General features: G+C 42.8%; 1 protein-coding gene across 3 annotated transcripts in view; it reads right to left on the reverse strand.

Moving 5' to 3' along the window:
• The window catches only part of SULT4A1 (sulfotransferase family 4A member 1), a 51,248-nt gene extending 44,704 nt beyond the window's left edge, over positions 1-6,544 (reverse strand). For 2 of the 3 annotated variants that reach the window (XM_034783609.1, XM_034783600.1), the window contains exon 1: positions 6,165-6,537. In XM_034783609.1, the coding sequence (XP_034639500.1) occupies positions 6,165-6,333 (169 nt within the window). In that variant the 5' untranslated portion in view covers positions 6,334-6,537. Of the gene's footprint in view, positions 1-6,164 lie in introns of all 3 variants that reach the window. The other variant, XR_004647423.1, reaches the window with a different exon arrangement.
• Between the last annotated feature and the right edge of the window lie 19,298 nt (positions 6,545-25,842).

Genomic DNA, 25,842 nt, shown 5'->3' on the forward strand with positions numbered 1-25,842 from the left:
GGAGGGCTCGGCCGGGGCCTCTTTGGCCGGGCCGGTGCGGGGCCGGGCCGGGGTCGCTGGGCCGGGCCCTCCCTCCCTCCTGATTTTCCCGGACATGCCCGGCTTTTGGGGATTTCCCCCCGGACGGGGATTTGAGCCCCCAAAAGCCGGACATGTCTGGGAAAATCCGGACGTATGGTAACCCTAAATGTATATATAGAAATTTTATTTTTTTGAGATGGGCACATAAGAGTAAGCTGTATGAGTGAGTATATCACAATGAGTTTTGACAGGCTGTAGTATAACAATAGCCTTCCTGCAGAGTATTACACATCTTATCTCATCTGTAAAGCAATCTGCTGTAAAGGTTCCAATTATTTCATCATATACAGAATGGTATTCCATTTTACATTCACAACCAGTGCAAAACATAATGGTAATGGGTCACATTCCTCCCTGATGTACCTCCACTGAAATCAATGGAGTTACACCGGGGAAGAAGTTAGTGACCCCTTTTCTTTAAAAAAAGATAGAAAGACAGACTGCAAGATGCCTGACTAGCATTAACGTTGCAGAGGTAACATATAGTTTCCTTGTAATTATATGAAGAATGTGTCTTTTGGGTTGCATGTATGATTTTTTCCAAGATCAGGAATTTCCAAACTTTGTTAAGTCATTTATTGGAGGCAGATGTTAGGATTAATTAGGGATATAAAGAGTATATTTATTTAGGCTGCTGTCAGTAGCAATCACATTAAAGTAGGATCTTTTTCTCCTAAGTTTATTACATTACTCCCAGCAGGACCACTGACATATTAAATTTTCCACTATGTTACAGCATCCTTTATCTTGGGTCACTCCCAATATATGTACCCACTGCCAAGCACTCTCACCAACACAGGTTCAGTATTGTATTACCCAGACTGTGTGGGGTGAAATTGTCTCAGTACAAGTTAAATAATTTTTTGGTCTACCATTATGCATATTCAGACAGCACCGCTCTCATCAGAAATATGGATTTGTAGCCATTCGTTTCTTTTCTTGGCCAAATCAACAGCCATACGAGGAATAACTAGGATAGATCCTTCTGTCATTTGATTGCAGCATGGGACTGTGGAAGTATAACTGCTAGAAGCACTGACCTCTGTCAATTGACTAATTCAGTTGTTGTTTATTTTCTCTTTTGAGTGATTACCACTAGACCTAGTCAAACAATAAAAACCTATTTTCACAATAAATAAATGGATAAATAAATAAGATCTTGGGGAAAAAAGATTGAAAATGACACTACATTTTTCATGAAAAATTTTGACACTATTGATAATATTTTATGTGAAATTACTTTTTTTGTTTTAAAAGGCCACATTTTTTACTTAAAAACTCTGACTAGCTGTAGTTACCAGTGAGGTCCTTATCAATATTTTTTTATTGTAAGAGGTAAGATAATATTATGGACGGCATAGGCGCCAACTTTCTCCTGCGCCGGTGGATGCCCGCGCCCCTGTCCCTGGCCCCGCCCCAACTCCACCTCGTCCCCGCCCCTGGCTCCACCCCCATTCCAATCCCATTCCCAAAGTCCCTGCCTTAACTCCGCCCTTCCCTGCCCCTATTGGATCCCTTCCCCAAATCCCTGCCCCAGCCCCGCCTCTTCCCCCAGCAAGCCACGTTCCCTCTCCTCCCCCCTCCCTCCCTGCCCCGCAAATCAGCTGTTTCGCAGCGCAAGCGCTGGGAGGGAGGAGGGGAGAAGTAGGACGCAGCGGCACACTCACGGCGGAGGCGAACTGGAGCAGGGGGACAGGGCGGGGCCACAGGGAGCTGCCAGTGAGTGCTGAGCACCCACCAATTTTTTTTCATGGGTGTTCCGGGCTGGGTTCTAGCCCCATTTCTGCTTCTGGGTAAGTTTGGGCAAGTCACTTTTTCATAGATTCCAGCGCCAAAAGGGACCACTGTGATCATCTAGTCTGACCTCCTGCATTACACAAGCCATAGAACTTCCCCCAAAATAAATTGCTACGGCAGATCTTTTAGAAAAACATCAATCTTCATTTTAAAATTGTCAGTGATGGAGAATCCACCATGGCTCTTAGTAAGCTATGCTTATAGTTAATTACTTTCACTGTTAAAAATGTATGCTTTATTTCCAGTCTGAATTTGTCCAGCCATTGGATTGTGTTATACCTTTCTCTGCTAGACTGAAGAGCCCATAATTAAATATTTGTTTCCCATGTAGGTTCTTACAGACTAATCAAGTCACTCTTTAACCTTCTCTTTCTCTAAATAGATTGATCTCCTTGAGTCTATCACTATAACGCATGTTTTCTATTTCTTTAATCGTTCTTGTGACTCTTCTCTGAACCCTCTCCAATTTATCTGCTTCCTTCTTGAACTGTGGACAGCAGAACTAGATACAGTATTCCTATAGTGGTCACACCAGTGCTAAATACAGAGGTAAAACAACCTCACAACTCCTACTCGAGATTACCCTGTTTATGCACCAAGGATTTCATTAGCCCTTTTGACCAAGAGCTCCTAAGCCACCTCTTATAAAACTCTTGGATGCAAGTTATCCAGAGCTGCTAATTTAAAAATGTCTAACGTTAGAAGCTGCTGCATAATATGCTCCTGAGATACCAGTAGAATGAAAAGAATGTTCTCATCATATAATATGATTACATTATGCTTTTTTCCCAAATACAGAACAGAAATATCTCTTGAACACTTCTGTCTTTTCTGCATTATAACTCAAATTCTACTATTTCCATCTAGTAATGGACCAATATCACAGGTAGGATTCTTTTTGTTCCTAATATACACCGCTACCTCGACATAATGCGACCTGATATAACACGAATTTGGATATAATGCGGTAAAGCAGTGCTCGCGGGGTGGGCAGGACTGCACACTCCGGTGGATCAAAGCAAGTTCAATATAACGCGGTTTCACCTATAACACGGTAAGATTTTTTTGGCTCCCGAGGACAATGTTATATCAAGGTAGAGGTGTACTTTAAAAGCTCCTTCCTATTGTCCTTAATGGTGCTGGCCATGAATTTCTCCCTGTGTCCCTTTGTTTCCCTTATCAATTTTCTAATATATATATATATATATATACACACACACACACATACACCACAACAACAACAACTGGAAGAAAGGGAAAGTTTATAATTTTGTTATAACTACCTTCACTTCTCTTGCAAAACCAGGTCAATTTTTTAACCTGTACGGCCTTCTTCCTCAGTTGTGGGTTTGTGGCTTTTTGGACATCTAATAAAGTGTTCTTAAACAATTCCCAATTATCATTCACATTTTTTCTGATTTCTTCTCCCCAGCTGATCTGGTTCATAATTGTTTTCAGCTTTGTGAAATTGGCCATGTTAATTAAAGCCTCAAGAATATATATATAATTTCTGGTCTGGACTTTATTCTGCTTGCACGTTATAAATGTGATCAAATCATGAACACTTGAACCTAAGTTACCATTAATTTTTAGTTTTGTGATCCGTTCCTCTTTATCTGTCAAGAAGAGATCTAATATAGAATTTCCCTATATTGGACACAACACTTTTTGAGTTAGGAAATTGCCATTTATAATATTTAGAAATTCCTCGGATGTTTTAGTACTGGCAGCATGAGATCTCCAGTGCATGACATTCAAATGGAAGGCCCCCACGATCATGTAGCTTCCCCCCCTAAACCTTATCGACAGGTACATTAGGAGACAATTATCGTATTCCCTAGTGTGATTTGGAGGTCTGTAGCAGACACCAGTTAATACTCTTATGCTTTATCTGTTAGGACATTGATCCATAAGCATTCAAGATAATTTTCTTCTGAGTTATCAGTTACTCGGAAACAGGTAATGCCCTGTTGACAAAGAGTGCCACTCCCCCTCCCCTTTTGCCCACTCAGTGCTTCCTAAATAGTTTATAACCATTGATTTTAACATTCCAATCATGGGAATCTTCCCACCAGGTTTCAGTTATATCAACAAAATCGAATTTATACTCATAAAATGAGCAATTCCAATTCCTTCACCGCTCTGTGCCTCAGTTTCCCAATCTGTAAAATGAGGATAATGATACTGATCTTCTTTGTAAAGTGCTTTGAGATCTGCAGATGAAACGCAGTCTCTAAGCGCAAGGCATCATTATTACAGTGTATATATGGTACTTAGAATAATAGGGCCCTGATCTCACTGCGGCCTCTGTGCATCTATAATGTTACTACTATAACAACAATAATAATAATTGTGAGTTGGGTGACTATTCATAACTACTTATGATTCAATGGTTGTAAAGTTATGGGAACTAAGCAGTTGCCTCTTGACACTTTATATTGTTCTGATGTGCATTATGGGGGGGACACAGGGTAGTAAGGCATATTTTATGGCTCACCAATACAAACCAATATGGGGTTCTCTAACGAACCACTTTAGATTCAAGAACAGTAACATAAGACAAAACTGAAACCTCAATAAGCTGAAATAATTAAATAGAACTTTTGGTGCTTTCTGCATGTCATAGATTTTTAGAGAGAGAGCTAAAAAAGGCAATAGCTATCAGGTTCTACTCCTAGCATTTTTGGTCCACTGGTCGGTCTGCACTATACTGCAGACATCTGCCAAACACTGACCAGAATCATTAACAGCATCATTATTAGTTAAGTATAAAGAAACAGCAGCTGCAATAAGCACTTAAAACTCCAGTGGACAATAACAGTATCTTTCATCATGGAAGACCATGCACTTTTACACTGGTACATCCAGAGAAACTGGAGAAGCACATAACATTTTGATAAAATATACAGTCAAATGAAAAGAGTCAGTAAGTAATCTTTTTACCCATAATGTAAAACAACACGATTTTGCCATTGTACTGAGAGAGCTAACATCTGTGTTCTCAGTACAATGGACTTGAATTTTCCAGAAAGAGATCATCTTATTACCAGGGGGAAAGTCATTCAACGATGTGTTTAAAAAGAAAGAGTCCATTCATCTCTGTTTGTTTCCAGTTTTATCAGGTGGGTTATGAAGCTACCATATTGTCTGCTTCTTTGGCGGCAGCACTGTATCCATATTAATTCAGTCTAAGCATTTGTTTGAAAATGGAGAGAATAATAAAATAATATGGTGCTAAAAGCATAGATACTACAGTAATCAGCTCAAACTGTTTACTGCAGAAACACATACTTATATTAATAGGGGGCATGTCTTACTATTCTGTTTAACTGTTCCAAGCACATGTCCTCACTGAATACTCTGGCTTTCCTTTTGCTTAGAGACAGGAATGAGGGTGGTGGTGGAGTGCTGTCACTACATCTGCTTCAACATATATCCGGCCTTTACATATTTATCTTGGGCTAGATTATGACATATTACTCTCACTGACTAGTACCTTCCTCCTTCAGCAGTCCAGGTGGAATCAATGGACAAGGGTGCTCCAAAAAAGGGTAGCAGCAACTGGCCCTTTATTTTGTATGCAGTCGAAAATCCCTAGGAGAGGGATCTATATTTCCCATTCACCCCGCCCAACCCCGCAGTAAAGTGCCCTGGCCACAGAACTCCCCCTTAACTTCAAAGGGTGTTGATGGATGTCAATGAACGTTTGAATGGAGGGCAATCCATCATCCCAGTATCTAATTTATTGCTTTCCAAAGCTCTTTCAGCTTCAAAGATCCTATCTTGAAGCAAATTCTTGTGTCTAATATGGAGACTGAGCCCCACTGTTAAAACAATTCGATTTGTCAGGCAGTGTGTCTCATTTAGTTTTTGTTGCATAAGTGTGTGCAACACTTTGACGATGTAAAATTCAATACAAGCCACACACGTTATGTCTGCTCACGTCGCTGTGTTCTGCGATCCAGACCTGGCTAAGGAGAGGCAAACCCGATATAAAATAGCATGGCTATTGCTCTGTATGGTTTCCAAAGTGCTGTGCAGACATTGCTACATAGCCTGTTACCGTGCAGACATAAGCCCATCAGCACAGAGCCCATCAGCTCAGGCTGCGTTATCCCGTATGTTACCGAGTTAAAGCAGCCACGGGGAGGGAGACAGAGCCTGGAACTTGTTCAAGACCCAAGCCCCGGGGCTCAGCTGGGGAAGAGGCAAACCCCAGGGGCAGTCAGTGCCTGGGCGGGGAGGAAAAGGCCGCTGCCCCCGGCTCGGAGAGAATGAATCTGTACCTGATTTGGGATAGGTGACAATCCAGACATCACTGCCCCTCACCGGGAAATTGGCGATCTCCTCCATCTTCCCCCGGCAGAAGGGAGGGAGCCGCACTCCATTGTATTCAAAGTATTTGCTCTCAAACTCCCCGGGGGTGCTGGGGGTCTCGGCTTCACTCTCCGCCATCCTCCTTCCTGCCAGGGGCGGGCCAGGTGGGCAAAGGCCCCGGGGAGGGCTCAGCCTGGAGACGCGGCTTGGGGAGGAGGGAGGAGACTCTGCGGGCTCAGCAGCAGCAGCCCCCACGCGGCCACACGCCCGGGAGCAGGAGGTGGCGGGTGCCGGCCGGCGGCGGGGTGCAGGGGGGCAGAGAAGCGGGCTGGCTGCGCGGGCAAGGCGGGCTGGGGAGAGGAGTCCGACCTGCAGCGAATGGGCTCTGGCGCTGGTGATGTAATGCGGCGCGGGGCCGGCGGGAGGATGCAGCAGCTCAGCTCTGAGCAGCGGCGGCGGCAGCATTGGTCTCCTCGCCACTGCTTAACCCTCCTGGTGCCGCGCTGGAGCGATGCTCCCCTTCCCCCCCCCCCACACACACACACAGCAGGGAGGTGGGGCCATGGGCTATGCGCACCAGGCTGGTGGCATCCTGGGATGCAAGGGAAGTGGGGGGGATGGAAGAAGGGGTTAGTGATTTGATATGCCTTCCCCACTCCAGCCCATGGGTTGCAGGGCGCACCCGCAACCCCTCCAGACGACCCCATGGAGAAGTCCGCCGTGCAGCAGCCCCTTCAGTGGAGGATGACCCCAAGATGTCATTTGGGCTGCAGGGGGTTGGGTTGTGTCTTCACAATCAACCCCTCATCCTCCTTCCCCACCGACCCACCCATGCATTGGGGCCACCTCTGCGGGGTTGTGGGATGAGCTAAATGTGTCCTTTGCAGCATTGCAAGGGCTCTTCTTGGCAAAGGTCAGGGAGTGTGATGAAGTGGGGGCTCGGAGTCAGCAATAAGTTATCAGGCAGCAGCAGTGACCCCTACAATATCTCTCAGGCCACAAACGTTATTTTAGGGGTGGTGGCCATTCTGCAGACAATGCTTGTGGGAGGGAGGATCTAACCCATCAAAACTAAACCTACCCTAGCAACTCATGGATGGGTAACAGCCCAAACTCCAGCTAACGGGGTCCATTGCTGGAATGCTGGAGGCTTCCAAAGGCAAACACGCCTCCCCCACCCCCCTACCCCCATCTTGTCTAAACTGGAGACATTTGTAATGATAACACCTGCTTGGATGCCCCAGCATGGCCAAAAAACAAAAATACAGATTAACAAAATTAGAGTGTGTGGCTCATTCTTGAGAGGTGAAGGCTAAAAGTGTTAATGGGGCTGAAGACAGCAAGATGGTGTTATAATTAGACTCCCAAAAAAGCCTTATAGCTACATGTAATTCTTCAAAAGGCCAGGTACAGAATAAAGGTCTAAGCAGCAAAATGTGTAAAAGCGTGAGGAAGGAGAGAAGCCTATAAAAGAGACTTGACATGGCTATCGGTTCACAATGCTAATGACATATATTTCTCCATCTACCAATACACGCACAACTAAAAGAGAGACCCAAAATACAGAAGTATAGAGGAGGAAGCTCAAAATGGGGTGGGATTAATTTCTTGAGTATGTATATGTCTATCAACAGCCACATATTTATAACTGAGAATTTATAAAGTCAATAATTTACTATAATGAATGTGTGATAACATCAGCTTAGTTAATTATTATTGTATTATTTCTGACATTATTGTGATGGTAGCACCAGGTCAGTTGCCATTGTGCTTGGTACCGTACAAATCTATAGTACATGGCAATCCATATCCCAGAGATTTTATAAACTTATTGGTATATGGGTTAGAAATAAATTTGAATCAAACAATGAAGGATAGTCCTTCTTATCATATGTAGTTGAAAAGCAGGGTAACTACTGCATATTACAAGCTTTGTTATCTTTGCTGTGTTTAAAATTTTTCTGTAAGAGATGCCCTGCCATTCCCTTTGGCTGATGTATAAAATAAATACAAACATAATAATTCTCGTAGTTTTACTTTCAGAACTACTCTTTTGACAGAGAATAATGCTGTTCTTTTGGAGACCACACCGACTGTCCTAACTGTGGTCAAAATATTAATATTATACCTAAAGCACCAACTGAGGTTGAGTCCCTATTGTGCTAGGCTCAGTACAAACACAAAGTAAGAGACAATCTCTGTCCCAAAGCTTACAATCTGAGACAGAAAGTATTATCCCCATTTTACAGAGGGAGAATAAAAGCACAGAGAAGTGAAGGAACTTACTCCAGGTCATCCAGTGATAGAGCAAGGAATAGAACCTAGGGGTCATAAATCCCAGTCCATTGCGCTATCCACTAGGCCACACTACTCTAAAGAGAACCTACCATAAAATCTTAGAACCTGACAATCAATATCTTCTGATTGTTTCAAACCAGTTTCACAGTAACCTTAACAAATATTATAGCATGTGTGACACCCAGCCAGCCAGTTAACTATAAAATCTCTCTCTACTTGCTTTACCTGTAAAGGGTTAAAAAGTCTGTGTTGTTCTCTCAGAGAGCAGAGACAGGTCTGGAACTATGCTGTAGGAGCTTGGGCCAGGTTTGGAAATCACCAGATTATACCTAGAAACTACTCATTTGAAACCCCAGATATGTAAGTAGATCAGGAAATGTCTAGGAAGACGTGATTAGGTTTATCTCTTTTATTTCTTTATGGCTTGTGGACTCCTCTGTGCTAACCCCAGGTGCTTTTGTTTTGTTTTTAACCTTTAAGCTGGACCTCAAGAAAGGTATTCTTGATTCTTAATTTTTGTATTTGCTCTTTTTAGATCTAGCAATAGCCTGAGTTCCAGATGTATTTTCTTTCTTTTTGTTTTTAATAAAATTTATCTTTTTTAAGAACAGGATTGAATTTTTATGTCCTAACAGGTTTGTGCACATGTTGTTTAATTAGCTGGTGGCAACAGCTGATTTTCTTTGTTTTCTTTCTCAGCTCTTCCCCAGAGTGGGAGTGAAAGGGCTTGAGGGTACCCCACAGGAAAGAATTCCCAAGTGCACCTTCCTGGGTTCTCAAAAGGGGTTTTTGCACTTGGGTGGTGGCAGCATCTACCGATCCAAGGTCAGAGAAAATCTGTAACCGTGTGAGTTTAATACAAGCCTGGAGTGGCCAGTATTAATTTTTAGAATCCTTGCGGGCCCCCACCTTCTGCACTCAAAGTGCCAGAGTGGGGCATCAGCATTGACAAACACTACAACTATGGCCCATTTTTTAAATAAAGGTTGCTATTTGTTATTCAAAATAGCTAAAAGCAGAAATTTTATGTGGATGGAGTGGAGTGCAATAGGAAATGTGCTGTTCATTAGTGCAAACTGCAACCACTGGAGAAAAATTTACATTATGGTTAGCTCAGTTATGCAAGGCATGGCATGCACTATTCTTCGATAGAAACATAATTGTGTAATTCTAGGGGAAATTACAAGTACAAGGCTATTCAGTTCCCCATTTTACAGATGGGGAACTGAGGCACAGAGAGACTAAATGATTTGCCTCAGTTAACACAGGAATTCTGTAGCAGAACCGGGAAGTTAACCAAGATTTCCTAGTCCTAGTCCAGTGCCTTAATATTCCTCTCTAATATTAGATACGCAAGGTCAAATGTAGCAGAATCTGGCCCTATTTAAGTTAAAGTTAAGTTAAATTTATGTTGCTAATTTACAGGGTCTTTTCTCATATCTCAAGTTTGGGAATTTTTAATTAACTTTTGGTTTTCTCTCTCTTTTGTAAACCACCAAGTAATACTTCTTCTGCTTAATCTCGCTGAAATAGGCTTTGGCTCTTAATCAAATAATGGGTCTTCTAAAAGGAAAGGGATCTCTGTCCTCTTTAGGGGGAGTGAGTAAAGTGATTGTGACAAGACGAGTAGATGTCAAGGACATGGGGAAATCTACGTTCTTCCTTCCATTGCACAGAAGGGTTGGTGAGAACTAAAAGAGTCAACTACCGAAGGCTTCAAGGCACTGTTTCTTGGTTGTATCAGGATGTTGGCTGTGATAGGATAGCTGCAACATAAATATCACAGGCTGAGGAATTTCAGCTACCAGTGTGTTATTTTGTGCGCTGTGCTGTCTATGATTGCCAACAGTTTGACATGTGAATCCTGTACTACCTGTGTTATTCCTTTACTATTGCTCTACCCACCGCTGTTCATTGAGTAGGCCACTAGCTACTGTGATGTGCTTCATGTGCACCTTTTGTGACCTGCACAAGATGGTCCATATTCTTCTTTCATTTACATGAATGCAACTCCATTGAGGTCAACTGGGTTGCGTTGACGTAACTAAAAGGAGAATTTGATCCAAACAGTGCAATGTAAAGCTCGTCCTCTACTTTTCTGCATGTGATCTTCATGGTAGGCAAAATGTCTTAATCTCAACAGTAGGAGAAAAATATCCTTGTTGCTGTGATATCCTAATTAAGGGCCAAATTCTGCTCTCACAACGCGCACTGAAATCAATCAGAGATGTTTACTTGATTTGGAATATTTCATTTTTTGAACTGACCCAACATTTTTCATTTTGAATAAGTTCAACAAAACATTAAACTTCAATTCCCTAACAGCACATTACCTTATAGGAGTTGTAGTTCTGGTCTCTAGTCTTTCCTATGGGATGGACTCCCTCGAGGATTACATCTTCCTACAGTGCAATGTGGATTTCCCTCTGACTGAGCTGCCCGGTTCTTCATGGAAGTGAATGCAAGATGCTCTGGGTGCATTATAAGACATGTAGCCTGGCCAGGAAGCCTGGCCTGTTGGGGAGAATTCGGACATCAGGATCCTGAACTACAGCTTCTGTGGTGCAATGCAGCACTATGAAAAAATGCAGTTTAATATCGAGCTGACTTGAAATAAAGATTTTTGGGTCTGTTCAATAACCCAGAATGAACCATTTCAATTTCGAGAATGTCAGAATATTTCATTGTGATTGAAAGTAATGAAATCATTTTGACATTTCCAAATTGAATTTTTTTAGATTTTCCATTCAGTGAAAAATTACAACTTTTTGTTTTGATTTGCGATTAAACAAATGTTGAAATTTTGCTCCACTCTAACTCCCAGGAATATTTCTTGCTGACCCAGCTAAATTTCCTCCTGAGGACAGCACACCAGAGTAGTCACTACATCACCTTTTCAAAAGTTGCACCATGTGCTCTCAACATGGCCGCCCAGCTCTGTTGCCAGTGACGATGGAGATCAGACCATAGCCTCTCATTTACCTGCAGGGATACTCGGGGTTAGAGTGCTGCTTGGTACTCAGGAGTTCCAGGGTCAACTCCCTGCTCTGCCAAAGACTTCCTGTGTGACCTTGAGCAACTCACCTAGTCTCTCTGGGCTGCAGTTTCCCATCTGTAAAATGTGTATAATAGCACTTCTCTGCCTCAAAGGGATGTTGTAGGATACATATGCTGAAGATTTTGAAATGCTCAGATGCTATGGTGATGGGGGCTATACAAGTACTTGGACAGCAGAGAGCAATGTTTGTGCCACCACTGGAAGTTACATGAAGGCAGAGGGGAGGCTCCTTACATCCTCTCCATACAGAACCAGGCACAATCAAGCCTGACAATACCTTATCTTCACTGAATTTTGCAATGCTTATACTGCTACAATATGTACTACTTCAAATTCAGCACACATTGAGGACTGTGCCGAGATTGTAGGTAAATTTAGCAGCCCTTTCATTCCCAGGACTACATTTTCCAGTAGGCTGAGAGAGGTTTTCAGGACAAACGCAGCTCACCTCCACTGCACTCTCAGCAATATAAAGAAATACCCCCACTTACTTCACTGACACATCATGTGCATTAAGCATGCAACAAAGGCAGGCATTCAAAAGGCAGATGACTAAAAATAACCAGCATCCTGCAATATTTCCTTAAAAATTAAAAATTGAAGAGCTATTATAAGGAAGTTAGGTCATAGATTGCAAGTGAGAAAGCTGCGCAACAAACAAATCAGAAGCATAAGTTAATAATGTGGCTTTTCTGAAAAGGCCTGAATCACAATCTTGTACTTGTAATTTCCCCTAGAGTTAGGCAATTATGTTTCCATCAAAGAAGAGTGCACTGCCATGGCTTGCAGAACTGAGCTAGCCATAATGTAAATTTTTCTGCAGTGGTTGCAGTTTGCATCAATGATCAACACATTTCCTATTGTACTCCAGCCATGTAGGATTTCAGCTTTTAATTATTTTTAATAACAAATAGCAACCTTTTTAATAATAGGCCGTAGCATTCTACAGTAATTTCCCCAAACTGCTGCAATATCATTATTGTAGGTTGTAGTTTCTGGACAGTTATTGTAGCATGCTATAGTCTTTGTTAATGGAGATTGCTTTAGGTGAGAAACTACTTTTGACAAGGGTTTTAGCCTGTTAAAGTTAAGTATAGACTCTAAGAGGCATGTTATACTTTTTGTTTTATATGTAACCCTTTTTGGTTCCATTTGTGATCCTTAGTCACTATCTCTTAAATCTTAGCCTTTGGTAATAAACTTATGATTATTTTCACTAGAACTATATCTCAGTGCTGTGATCTTATAATGACCCTGATCCGAGTTGTGCCAGTCAAGTTGTGTATATACTGTTCTCTTAGACAGTGGTTCTCAACCAGGGGTACACGTACCCCTGGGGTACGCAGAGGTCTTTCAGGGTGTACATCAACTCATCTAGATATTTGTCTAGTTTTACAACAAGCTGCATAAAAAGCACTAGAGAAGTCAGTACCAATTAAAATTTCATACAGACAATGACTTATTTATATTGCTCTATTTACTATACCCTGAATTGTAAGTACAATATTTATATTCCAATTAGGGCTGTCAACTATTCGCAGTTAACTCACATGATTAACTCAAAAAAATTGTGATTAAAAAAATTAATCACGATTACACCGCTACCTCGATATAATGCGACCCAATATAACATGAATTCGGATATAACGCGGTAAAGCAGTGCTCCAGGGGGCGGGGCTGCGCATTCCGGTGGATCAAAGCAAGTTCAATATAACGCGGTTTCACCTATAACGCAGTAAGATTTTTTTGGCTCCCGAGGACAGCATTATATCGAGGTAGAGGTGTAATTGCAGTTTTAATCACACTGTTAATAAAATACCAATTTAAATTTATTAAATATTTTGGATGTTTTTCTACATTTTCAAATATTTGATTTCAACTTACAACACAGAATACAAAGTGTATAGTGCTCACTTTATATTATTATTTTTATTATAAATATTTGCACTGTAAAAATGATAAACAAAAGAAATAGTATTTTTCAGGTCACCTCATACAAGTACTGTAGTGCAATCTCTATCATGAAAGTGCAACTTACAAATGTAGTTTTTTTTTGTTACATAACTGCACTCTAAAACAAAACAATGTAAAACTTTAGAGCCTATAAGTCCACTCAGTCCTACTTCTTGTTCAGCCAATCACTAAGAAAAACAAGTTTGTTTACATTTACGGGAGATAATGCTGCCCACTTCTTATTTACAATGTCACCTGAAAATGAGAAAAGGTGTTCGCATGGCAGTTTTGTAGCCAGCATTACTAGGTATTTACTTGCCAAATATGCTAAATATTCATATGTGCCTTCATGCTTTGGCCACCATTCCAGAGGACATGCTTCCATGAAGATGACGCTCGTTAAAAAAAAGAATGGTTTAATTAAATGAATGACTGAACTCCTTGGCGGAGAATTATATGTCTCCTGCTGTTTTATCTGCGTTCTGCCATATATTTCGTATTATGGCAGTCTTGGATGACAACCCAGCACCAGTTGTTCGATTTAAGAACACTTTCACTGCAGATTTGACAAAATGCAAAGAAGATACCAATGTGAGTTTTCTAAAGATAGCTACAACAAAAAAGAAAATCAACCTTTTGTTGGTGGCATCTGACTCAGATGATGAAAATGAACATGCGTCAGTCCACACTGCTTTGGATTGTTATTGTGTAGAACCCTTCATCAGCATGGAAGCATGTATTCTGGAAGCATGAAGGGACATATGAATCTTTACCACATCTGGCACGTAAATACCTTGCGACGCCAGCTACAACAGTGCCATGAGAACACCTGTTCTCACTTTCTGGTGACATTGTAAACAAGAAACAGGCAGTATTATCTCCTGCAAATATAAACAAACTTGTTTGTCTGAGCGATTGACTGAACAAGAAGTAGGACTGAGTGGACTTGTAGGCTCTAAAGTTTTACATTGCTTTATTTTTGAGTGGTTATTTTTTTGTACATAATTCTACATTTGTAAGTTCAACTTTCCTGATAAAGAGATTGCACTACAGTACTTGTATTAGGTGAATTGAAAAATCCAATTTTTGTATTAAAAATATTTGTAATAAAAATAAATATAAAGTGAGCACTGTACACTTTGTATTCTGTGTTGTAATTGAAATCAATATATTTGAAAATGTAGAAAACATCCAAAAATATTTAAATAAATGGTTTTCTTTTATTGTTTAACAGAGCAATTAATTGCGTGATTAATTGTGATTAATTTTTTAAGCACACGATTAATCACGATTCTTTTTTTAATCACTTGACAGCCCTAATTCCAATTGATTTATTTTATAATTATATGGTAAAAATGAGAAAGTAAGCAATTTTTCAGTAACAGTGTGCTGTGACACTTTTGTATTTTTGTCTGATTTTGTAAGCAAGTAGTTTTTAAATGAGGTGAAACGTGGGGTAAACAAGACAAATCGGACTCCTGAAGGGGGTACAGTAGTCTGGAAAGGTTGAGAGCCACTGCTCTTGGAGACAGCAAACCTGGTAATTTCTGTGAATGTCCAGTGACAGGGACTAGATACTACAGGGGGATGCTTTCAGAGGGGCTCAGGTACACCTATTGTTAATCTGCAAGATACAGAAGAGCTGTAGAACACTGGGGGGATTATTTGGGTGGGCTCACAGATTGATGGTGTCAGGGAGATGACACCTCAGAAAATGCCACCACCTCTCTAGTTGAGGCAGGACGGTAATTATGACTAACAGTCCTGGGCATCCCAAGAAAAATCACACTGTCCAACATTAAACAATGATAAACAAGGTTTGGTATACTGAGACCTCAGTCTGCTTAGTACCATGACAAACACATTATTGGAAATCTTTTTAACCTTTTATTAAAGGTACAGAAAAGAAGAGGGTGAGGTTAAAGCATTTGAACAGTAAAGCATTAAGTAAGGCTTTCATTTCACAAGGCCCTTTGTTCCCTTTCCCTTGAGCTGAAGAGAGTTTTTAGAAGGAAAAAACTCTGTATTTGATAGTCCCTTAGGTGGTTTAAAGATGGTAATTACTGACCGTTAGGGAAAAAGAAAAGTTAGTTGAGATGGACTGGAGCTGTTGTTGTTGTTGTTAAAGTCTGATCCCATTTCCTAGAAGACAAACACACACAAGAACAGAGAAAAGAACAGCAAAGGGAGAAAATGCAGCTTCTGTCTCTGGTGTTGACTCTCACTTGCAACCTTGCTGCTGGAATAAACAGACACAGTGCATGGTCTTATCAGCCACTCCAAGATCTGGCAAACTTGTACCAGCATTGCACTGTCTAGGGCATTGCTTTTAGACTCTTTCTCGTCGCAGGCTCACAATAGTGTTGCAAAATATGCAGTCTTGCCTGGCTAAGCCAGACTCTTATCAGGCAGAAGGAAAAAGGAGAGAGATAGGAAAGAGAAACATTAAGTAGGGAAGGGAAAGAAGATGGGGTAGGGAGTGGGTGAGACAGGCTCTCATCCCACATGGTGTTCAGACCTGTGGAGGTGGTGATGTCATTTGGGTCCCTCTCTTGGCCTTGTCTGGTCAAGATATTAGAATCAGGAAGGCCCAATGATGTCATGTGGATCCCAGGAGATAGTGGGGTGACAGCCATGATGGTGAAGTTAGATCCTCCTTTCACTTGTGCTCGCTTCACCTCCAGCCATCTGTATTTTTCCCTAAAAAAGTATTTTCTTTTTTGAACCCTGCAAGGGGTTGACAGGTAGAATAGCCCATGCTTCATTATTTTGTCCACCGGTTAGGCCTAATTTCTGACACACCAATTTTGGTCCATTGATTTCCAGTCCCCTATTTTTTTTATTTACCAGCAGGGCCGGCTTTAGGCCGATTCCCCTGAATCGGCCCCTGCGCCTAAGAGGTCCCTGCACCCACGCCTAAGAGGGCCCCGCGCCCTAAAGAAGAACGCCTAACTTAGGCGCCTTTTTAATTTTTACTCACCTGGCAGCGGTCTGGGTCTTCAGCGGCAGGTCCTTCACTTGCTCCGGGTCTTCGGCGGCATTTAGGTGGCGGATCCTTCAGTGCCACGGAAGACCCGGAGCAAGTGAAGGACCCACCGCCGAAGTGCCACCGAAGACCCAGACTACCGCCGGGTATTCGAATCGGGCCCCGCACTTCCTAAAGCCGGCCCTGTTTACCAGGTATTATTTAATACAGTCCTTGAGTTATATCAGAAGCCTTTTTGTTTGGACTAATTCAGTCTTTCTGTCTCCCTTTTTCCCACCAACATTTGTTGTTCCAGGTTATTGTGACATTTATAAACTTTCACTCACTTTTTACCGTTGAGCTCACAATTAGGGTACATTTGTAGGCCCAGTTATTATAATAGTGACCACATTCTGACAAGGACCCTAAGTGGAAGTGAGGGAAGTGTGGGCTGCAGTGTGGACACCCATTGACAAACCTAGAAGTTGCTTGCTGGAACACATTTTTGTCCAAGATGCTCCTAGCCATACTCAGGAGACTATCTGAATCGTTCAGGTTATGCATATTCCAGCCAGAATAGCTATCTTGGCTATTAGCTACCACGTCTCTCAATATCTGCAAAAGAGACAGGCCCTCCAATTAAACACTGGCTTCTCTCCTCTGGGAGCCCTCGACATCATCCCCACTACCCTCTGACTGGTTGTGATGAAAAGGGAAGTTAAGATCTTGCCTTATTTTCTCTATCTTCTTCTTCTGCTCTATCCTCTGCTACATCTAGACAGGGATGGCGCAAAGGGAAACCCGTTATACAGAAACTTAGTGCTGGCCACGGATGAGCTGTCAGAAAGCAAGGGCCCACATATGGGATGGAGGTGTTTTGTGAATGGCTTCCTCATGGAACAGCATCTCTGCGCTCCAATGTGGGTGTGGGAAGAGAAGTCAACTTGGAGGCAGATGGCATCGAGGGAAGCCTTAAACATCCACATTCTCCCCCTGGACAGCTGGCTGATGAGTAGATGTGCCTGCTGGAGCAAGAGATAAGAGGGAAAAATCAAGAAACAGGCAGCCCTCACTCTACGCAAGTTACAAGCATGCCAGTAGCAATGGTGATTTGGAGGAGTTGTGGAGCTTGGATTGTTGGTGGGGGGTGTCTGTCTGTCCACCTGGTGGGAATCTGAACAGGTGAGGTAAGTGGGTGGAGAGTGCCCAATGGAACCCCCTCTTACCTTGTGCAATTTCCTCATGCATCGCTACTCGAGGCTCTCAATAGTTGAGTTTCCTAAGTGCTGTAATACTTTGATCTAATTTTGGTTGTTGGGTTTAGTGTGCAGTTGCTGGGTGTTGAGTGGCTTGTGATATATGGGAGGTCAACCTTGATGATCTGGCGGTTCCTTCTGGAACTTTAACTCTTTGGGTACATCTACATTTGAGCTAGGGGTATGATTCCCAGCTCATGTAGATGTTTCTGCACTAGCTTTGCTCAAACTAATGTGCTTGTGATCCAAAGGACCCCTCATTACCAACTGGTAAAGGATTCAGTGTTCTGTAACAGAACTCCTATCAGGCCTGATAAACTTATTACACTCAACACACTGCTTTCATAGAATTTATCCAAAAAGGGTCATTAAGGTGTCTAATAAAAGCTTATAACATACTGGTTCTCTTAGTCATTGAGAGATGTATATACAGATGATATTAAGAAGTTGTATATATGTATTAAACTTATATGTTAAAGCTTATGTTGCAGGCAGAGCTGACAAACAGTTTTCTTCCAGACAGGAGACAAGATGTGTCTCTTTCTGTCACATGCAAATTAAACATTACGAGTCAACACAATGGAAGTCCATTTGTATACAGAACAAACAGGAGTATGGGAAAGACACCTGGGAGCCTGCCCCCCCCCCCCATCCCCTCAGGAAAGAAACCACAGGGGCCATCTTGGCTTAGGAGACAAAAACAGTGGACTGGGGTATAAGTAGAAGGCAAAAAGGACACCATTTTATCCTTCACCGAGGATGCAAAAAAGACACAGCTTTTTGCATTCTTGAAAGTTGGAACCTGGCCGTGTGGGCTAGTGATGCTGGCAGGTTGCTTTAGATGAGAAAGGATTTTTGGCCTGTTAAAGTTAAGTTTAGACTCTAAGAAGCATGTTATACTTTTTGTTTTATATGTAACCATTTCTGTTTTCCATTATCCTGACTCAGTATCTCTTAAATCTTAACTTTTGATAATAAACTTATGATTGTTTCACTATCAATGTATTTCAGTGCTGGGATGTTATAAAGGACTGGTCCTGAGCTTTACCAGCCAAGCTGTGTGTTCGTAGTCCCTCTGGGGACAGCTTACCTATTAATTTCTCTGAATGTCCAGTGACAGGGACTGGATACTGCAGGGTGATGCTTCAGAGGAGCTTGGTGGCTGAGGTTCACCTAATGTTAACCCAGAGGATGAATTTAGGGCTGACATAAGCCTAGAGCTTGAGTGATTGAAGGACGGGCAGTGTCAGGGAGATGACATTCAGCTGCTACAAGAACAATTCCCTCTCACTAGGGGCAGGTGCTAACAACTGTCCTGGGCTCCCTGAGCAAGTGCCACAGTGTTAAATAGAGCGGTGTAGCCAGGCTAACATGGGCAGTGACATGATCTAGCTGCACACGTATGTACCCTCCTGAACCCCCAAGGTACATACCTGGGTGGCTGACCTGAGCTACCACCCATGTTACCCCTGCTACACTGCTATTTTTGGCATGCTTCCTTGAACAGAGCTAGCATGGGGACATCTTTGTGAGTGGGGAATCACACCTCCCAGCTCAAATGCAGACATACTCTTTGACTCCATATGTTCTTCCCCTTACCAATGCTGTGCCACAGAGTTCCTAGAGGAGGGAATTGCAGGTAAGTCTCAAATCACAATCCCACTGGGTAAGAAAAAGAAGAGAGTGAAGGGAAGAGGAGGGTGCAAGGAGGTTCCCTCTGCTGTGTATATCCCACCATTCAATATTAATTTATAAGGTAGCAGCAGCAAAGAGACGAAGAAAGTAAGGAACAAACAGGTTGTGATTGTGTCTGCCTTAGGATGGGCTACAAGCTAATATATTTATTCACGGCTTTACAGCAGAACCTCTATTTGACACACTAATTGGGGATTGAGGAGTTCATAAAATTGAGAAGTTCATAAAATGGAACAAGTCAAAATTACAGTAGGCCCAGTGCATACTTTGCAATCTGGTGCACTGCATCACTTTCTTCTTGTCCTTCAAACTACTGAAAAGCTAGTTCTGGTGCACTGAAGCCATCGGAATGGGAAGGGATGTCAGCTTGTTCTGCATCGAATTTTTCCTGACGGGAAAACTGGGTTATATAACTCATAAGATTAGTGTTCTTAACATTGAGGTTCTGCTGTACAATTTTTCTAGTCTATCACTGTAGTGAAGCGGAGTGGCCTCCCACGGACCCAGAGGGGGAGGAACCCCTCACTGAGCCCTGGTGGGCAGGGGCTGGAAGGTCAGTTGAGCTGCAGCCACCAGAGTAACCAGACGTCTCCAGCTTGCTCCTGAGTTGGGAGACTGTTGCCGGCCCCTCAGGGATATCCTTAGGCATACACAGCATAAGCAGCTGTGTAGGGCACTGGAAAATTTGGGGTACCCCTGGGTTTTAGTGTCCACACTTTCGCCTTTTCCTATTCCTGTTCTTACCCTTCCTGCAAGCTCCCTCAGCTAGCTGCTGCAGCCTGGTGACTCTTACTCCAGAGGGGATCTAGTAACTTAAAAGTGAAAAGGCCTTCCAGCCTGCCAGACCTATTAACACAACATTGAAACTGTTAAAGAGCTATTCAAGTGGTAATGAAGCCATTTAACAGGAATTTGCCAACCCCCAGGTATATACTGTCAGTTTCTGAATTTACTGACAAAAACAGTTGTGCATTATTGTAATATTTACTCAGAACATGTTAGTCTACAGGACCTTAGATTAAAATGTGCTTTAAAAATATTTCCTTAGTGTGTTACTGAAGAAGATAAAATCACATCTCTAAAAAATCCTTACATAGATTTTTAGATGCACAATCATTGTTAGTCTTAAATGCTTGGATATTCAGATATCTAGTTTTTTAAATAAATTGATCAAAGAACTACCCTTATCTAAAATATACATTTTAATTACTATAGTACAAAAAACTTGCTTCCAAAGTCTTCCTGTCTTTTCTGTCCATCCCTTTCTCCCTTCACTCCCCTGTTGAAGACAGTCCTTAAAGAGACAACACCCCTTTCCTGCCAGATAGCTGGACAAACGAATTTCCCTTTCTTTACTTCTGACTATTTGATGAACTAGTTTTAAGAGAACCCTCTAGCAAAATCAGTATCTTAGTAAGATATAAAATCCTTTGTTATGCCTAAAATCTTTGGAAACATCTTTTTTTTAAAGTTGGTGAAATTTTATAAACGTGTCTATTGTTATGGAGATTACACACAGTAAATTAGTGTTCCCTTTTTCTAAAAGCAACGAACATTGTTATGAACACGCTAAACTTCTGTGACTGATTAATTTAAAATAATGTCTTTGTTTCAGTGAGTTAAATATGTAGTCATCTGGAATGATTACTTTATGAAGGCTTAAGAGTACATTTAAAATATAAAATCAGCTTAGAAATACTGATTAAGAAAATGTAAAACTGAAAAGAGCTGCATCATGTATTCCATAATATTTAATGTTGTATTCAGCAGGACAACTGACTTGCCCTTACTACAAAGATTTTGCAAATAAATGTCTGACAAACTTCAGGGCATATCAAAAAGCCCGTGACTGACATTGTTTAGTGCTTTTAATTAGGTACCTTCTTCATATCCAGTCTTCACCTTCTGGCATGCAGTGGAAAACTCCACTGCTCCATTTTCTTTAGAAAGAAACTGCAGAAGAGTGTTTTTTTCAAATGTCATTTGCTTCATTTGAGTTCAGGGATTTGGCTGGAAGGGAGTGATACAGGAGGGGGAGGGAAGAGAGGCAGGAGACAGTGGGGAGAGGGTGGGGCCTGGGCAGAGTGGGGGCGGGGCCTGGGCAGAGCAGCGTCAGAATATGGGTGGGGACACAGGTGGGTTGGGGAGTCTCCCCAAGCAGCAGCTTCACCAGTGTCCGTGACAGCAGGTAAGAGCAGGTCGGTTCCCACACACCCAGTGCACACCGCAGTCTCCTTAGGCAGGGGCCGTATTCACAGAGCCGAATGCGCCGGCGGTGAGGGGTCTCTGCGGGGGACTGTGAGTCTCCGCCGCCGTGAGGTGGGCTGGGCAGATTGGTATCCTTTGCTGTCTTGTTCCTCCGCCCCCGGGCTGCGAGCCCAAGCTGCCATCGGGCATAAGGGCACCAGTTTAATAATACTGTGTAGTGCCCCATAAATCCTAAGGACAGACCTGAAACCCCTGGGGAGTTGAGGACTGGCCAGAGTCGCACACTGACCCAACCATGGAGGAGCTACCAGCACTACCACAGACCTTCTACCTGGACGATCTGGACAACCCTCTACAGGACCAGATACAACCTGAGGGGGAGTTAGGAAGTGGCCCAGGGGCAGCAGACCTTAGTCTGGCTCCAGCACCGCTTAGGGTTAGGATCATGTTGCAGTCAGGATCCCCGCTGACCCAGTGGCAAATCTCGTTGCCACTGTTAGGACTCTGGGCTGGGGCCAGTGGAAGTGGGAGGGCCTGCGCCTCCCCACCCCAACCCAGTCTCCCCCTCTCTAGGCCAAGGAGCCAGTGTTTGTCAGCCATCATTATTCAGCTAGGATGCCCGAACCCTTTGCTGCTCAGCCCTGACCACAGGCCCAAGCCCTAGACTCCTATTGCCCCACCCTGACTGAGGGCCGGTGCTCCTTAACAAGTTTTGCTGCTTGGCCCTGACCACAGGCCCGAGTTATAGACTCACTGCCCTGCCCTGTATGAGGGTCTGGGCCATCTAACTGTGTTTGCTGCTCAGCCCTGAAGCAGGCCTGGGCTATAGACTCATTACCCCCACCCTGCCTGAGGGCTTGGGCTATCTGACAACATTTGTTGCTTGCCCTGACCCCAGGCTCGTTCTATAGACTCATTGCCATGCCCTGATTGAGGGCCTGGGCTACCTGGCTGCTTAACTGTGTTTGTTGGTTGGCCCCTGACCACAGGCCCGAGCTATAGACTCTTGTTGCACCGCTAATTCCCCACGACAGGTGACGCCCAGAGACGTAGTGAGGTGGACTGGCTGCCCACCGACCTGAAGGGCGAGGAACCCCGCCGCTGAATCACTACAATCACCCAAAGGGCTCCATGCTGCCAATGTAATCGGGCCAAACTACCCATTGACATTCACAGGGGCTTGGGCTGCATGAAGACCACAGGATCAGGCCCTCATTATAGTTACAATAATGTCACCACTCAAGTTACTACAAGATTAACAGGAGTCAGAACCAGTTGATATATTAGGTATGCCATCATCAAAACACATATTGAGAAATTATCCTGTTTTTCCAGTCCAGAGTCTCTCAAAGCTTCTCAAAGTAATATACTCTACCCTGCCTACAATGTCCTTAAGCCATCTATGGGCTGTGAGTCATGTTTATTTTAGAAACACATGGTGGCTGTCAATTTTATCAGAGCTAAGAGAAATCATACTTCAGGAGTTACTAGAACAGTAAATGATTCTATTAAAAAAAGTAAATCCCTAAGAAAATCTGTATGCAAATTGGATGGCAAATGTTGTTAGTCTTTTGCACAGATAGATGAATAACATTATCTATAAAATATTTTGGAATCATTAGACACTGGAGTGGATTGCATTCAGTCAATAACACTAACATGATCTAACCTTATATTGTTTTATAATTATAATTCTGTACTTAGGAACTTGTACAGCTCCTCATATTGTAGGGTTTAAGCACCTCACAACCTTTAATGTATTTATTATTGCAACACGCTTGTGAGGACAGCACTATTATCCCCATTTTACAGATGGGAAAATGAGGCACAGAGAGATTAAGGGTAGGATCGACAAAAGGAGTTGTGTTGCAATGCTGAGCGTCACAAAGTGCCTGACTTTTAGGCACCTAAGAAACCACACAAACAACACTAATATCCACAAAGCCGAGTTAGATGCCTAGACTCCCTATACAGTGAATGGGGAAAGATGGGCACCTTAGAATGTGACCCACAAAGCCCAGTTTGTTAGGCAGGGAATTGCCTAAGATAGCTAATGGGAGATGCTGACTAGAGGGGTGTGTGGTAAGCCTCACCCATTTCTCAGAGATAGATGCCTGTGATGGGATATATAAACCCCATACTGGAACTGAAGGGGCTAAGGAGCAGTTCTGGGCCAAGGTGACTCTGCCCCCCCCCCCTCCACACACACACAAACACACACACACACACACACCTGCAGAGCCTGCTCCAGTGGGAGGAGGATCTTAAAAGGGAGCCAGACAGGTCAAAAGCGGGATTCGCTCTATCCTGAGAGCACCAGGACAAAGGCCTACAGAAATCTTTGCTGCCAGGAAGGAGCTGAGCCCTGCTGGTCTGAAAGTTCAGTTATTCTCTTTTTGCTATCTTATGCAGGACTTTGACGGGGAGGTGAATGACAGCAAGTGGCCCAGGGAGGCAGCCTTGAGGCAGTCCAGGGTGCTTGACACTGTTGCCTTTCACAGGGCTCTGGGTTGGAGCCTGGTTGAGTAGGAGGGCCCATGCTCCCCTACCAACCATGTGATTGCCAATTGTCTCTGAGTGCACCTGGATGGAGACATTGGCCTTGCCTTTGTCTGAAAAAAAAAGTGTTTGCCCACTCCTAAGACTTGTCAGGTTCAAATACATTTTAGCAACACCCTACAGAGGGAATTCATAACTTCGCATATAATGTTAACTCATGGATTTTACAACGATTACTAACCAGTGTGGTTGTGGTTTTCAGATGATACCTCACAAGGCATATTTTGTACAAATGATTGCAGTAGGATGTGACTACAGGGGTGCCTAAGATCACAGAGGCTCAATGACCTAATCACTAGGTGATGCCACTAGTAAGCTCAGTGCCTAAGTCCAGACTTCAGAGAAGTGCCTGTCTCTGCTAGAGATCCACGAATGGGAATCAGCTGTCTAAGCTGCTTGCAGGAATGAGTTAGGTGCTGGCCTCACTCCATACAAAATGGTCAGAGGAGGCCACCTTATAATTTTGAGTCCAGTGCTAGAGCACTCATCTTGGATGATGAACCCCAGATTAAATTCTACTTCTCTTACAGATGGGGAGAAAAAAATTGAACAGGGATGTCTCACCTGTCAGCAGCGTGTTCTGACCACTTAGCTAGGTGATGTTCCGTGGGATTCCCTCAATATCTCCTGTCGGAGCTGCTGCACTGTGGATAAATAACAAAAAAGTGATTGGAGCAAGGGGGCTGGACCTGGGGTCTCCCACATGGGTATCCTACCCAAGGGACTACAGAGTCACTTGCTCTCGCCCAAAGATTGTTCCACTGCGGATAAATACTTAAATAGGCATTGCCAAGTTATTTCAAAACTACCTGATCAATTCTAATAAATTAGGCTTCACAACAGGCTTGTTACGTAGGTATCATTATCCTCATTTTACAAATGGGGTAATGGAGGCACAAAAGTCTGCAGTTTGACCAACGTCTGAAGCAGTCAGAATCAAATCTCCTCATTTCCAATAGTGCAGTATCCACAAGGCCGTCCTGCTTCTCCTACAACTGTTTATTCACCTGCTACCCTTCTGGTCCTCAAGCTTCTCACTTGGTCTAGGTGGTCACTTTTTCTCTTAGAGGCCCCAACCCTGCAATCATCTATGCAACTACTTTCATCTGAGCATGTGAATAGCCCTATTGACTACACCTCATGCTTAAACTAAAGCACATGCATAAGTATGTGCAGGACTGGGGCCAAAATATTCCCAGAAAATATTCCTCCAAGACCCCTGACTGTCACCTTGCAGGCTACTGACCTACTTTTAACTATAGTTGACAAGAAAAATAATGAAAATAAATTGACCAGCTAGGAATATTGAGGAACTTGCATTAATATTTATTTGAAAAAAATTAAGGAAATACTTCAAAAACTTTAGGATGTTTATCATCCAGATTTGTTGATATAAATTAGTGTGAAAAGAATCAACTATTTAATGAATGTACTGAATTACTGTCAACTTATTTTTATAAATATCATGACAAAGTGGGGAGGTAGAAAAGGACTGGAGAAAAGCAATTGTGTCACTAACTTTCAAAAACTGAATGAAGAGTGATTCTGGTCATTCTAAATTCAACCCATAGAATAATATTGAAATGCCATTCTTTTGAAAAATGACTATATAAAAAACAGTATCATCTTAGTCAACAGATCTGCTTCCTGTGTGA

The sequence above is a fragment of the Trachemys scripta genome, chromosome 1 (genome assembly GCF_013100865.1).
Source record: "Trachemys scripta elegans isolate TJP31775 chromosome 1, CAS_Tse_1.0, whole genome shotgun sequence".
NCBI lineage: Eukaryota > Metazoa > Chordata > Testudines > Emydidae > Trachemys > Trachemys scripta.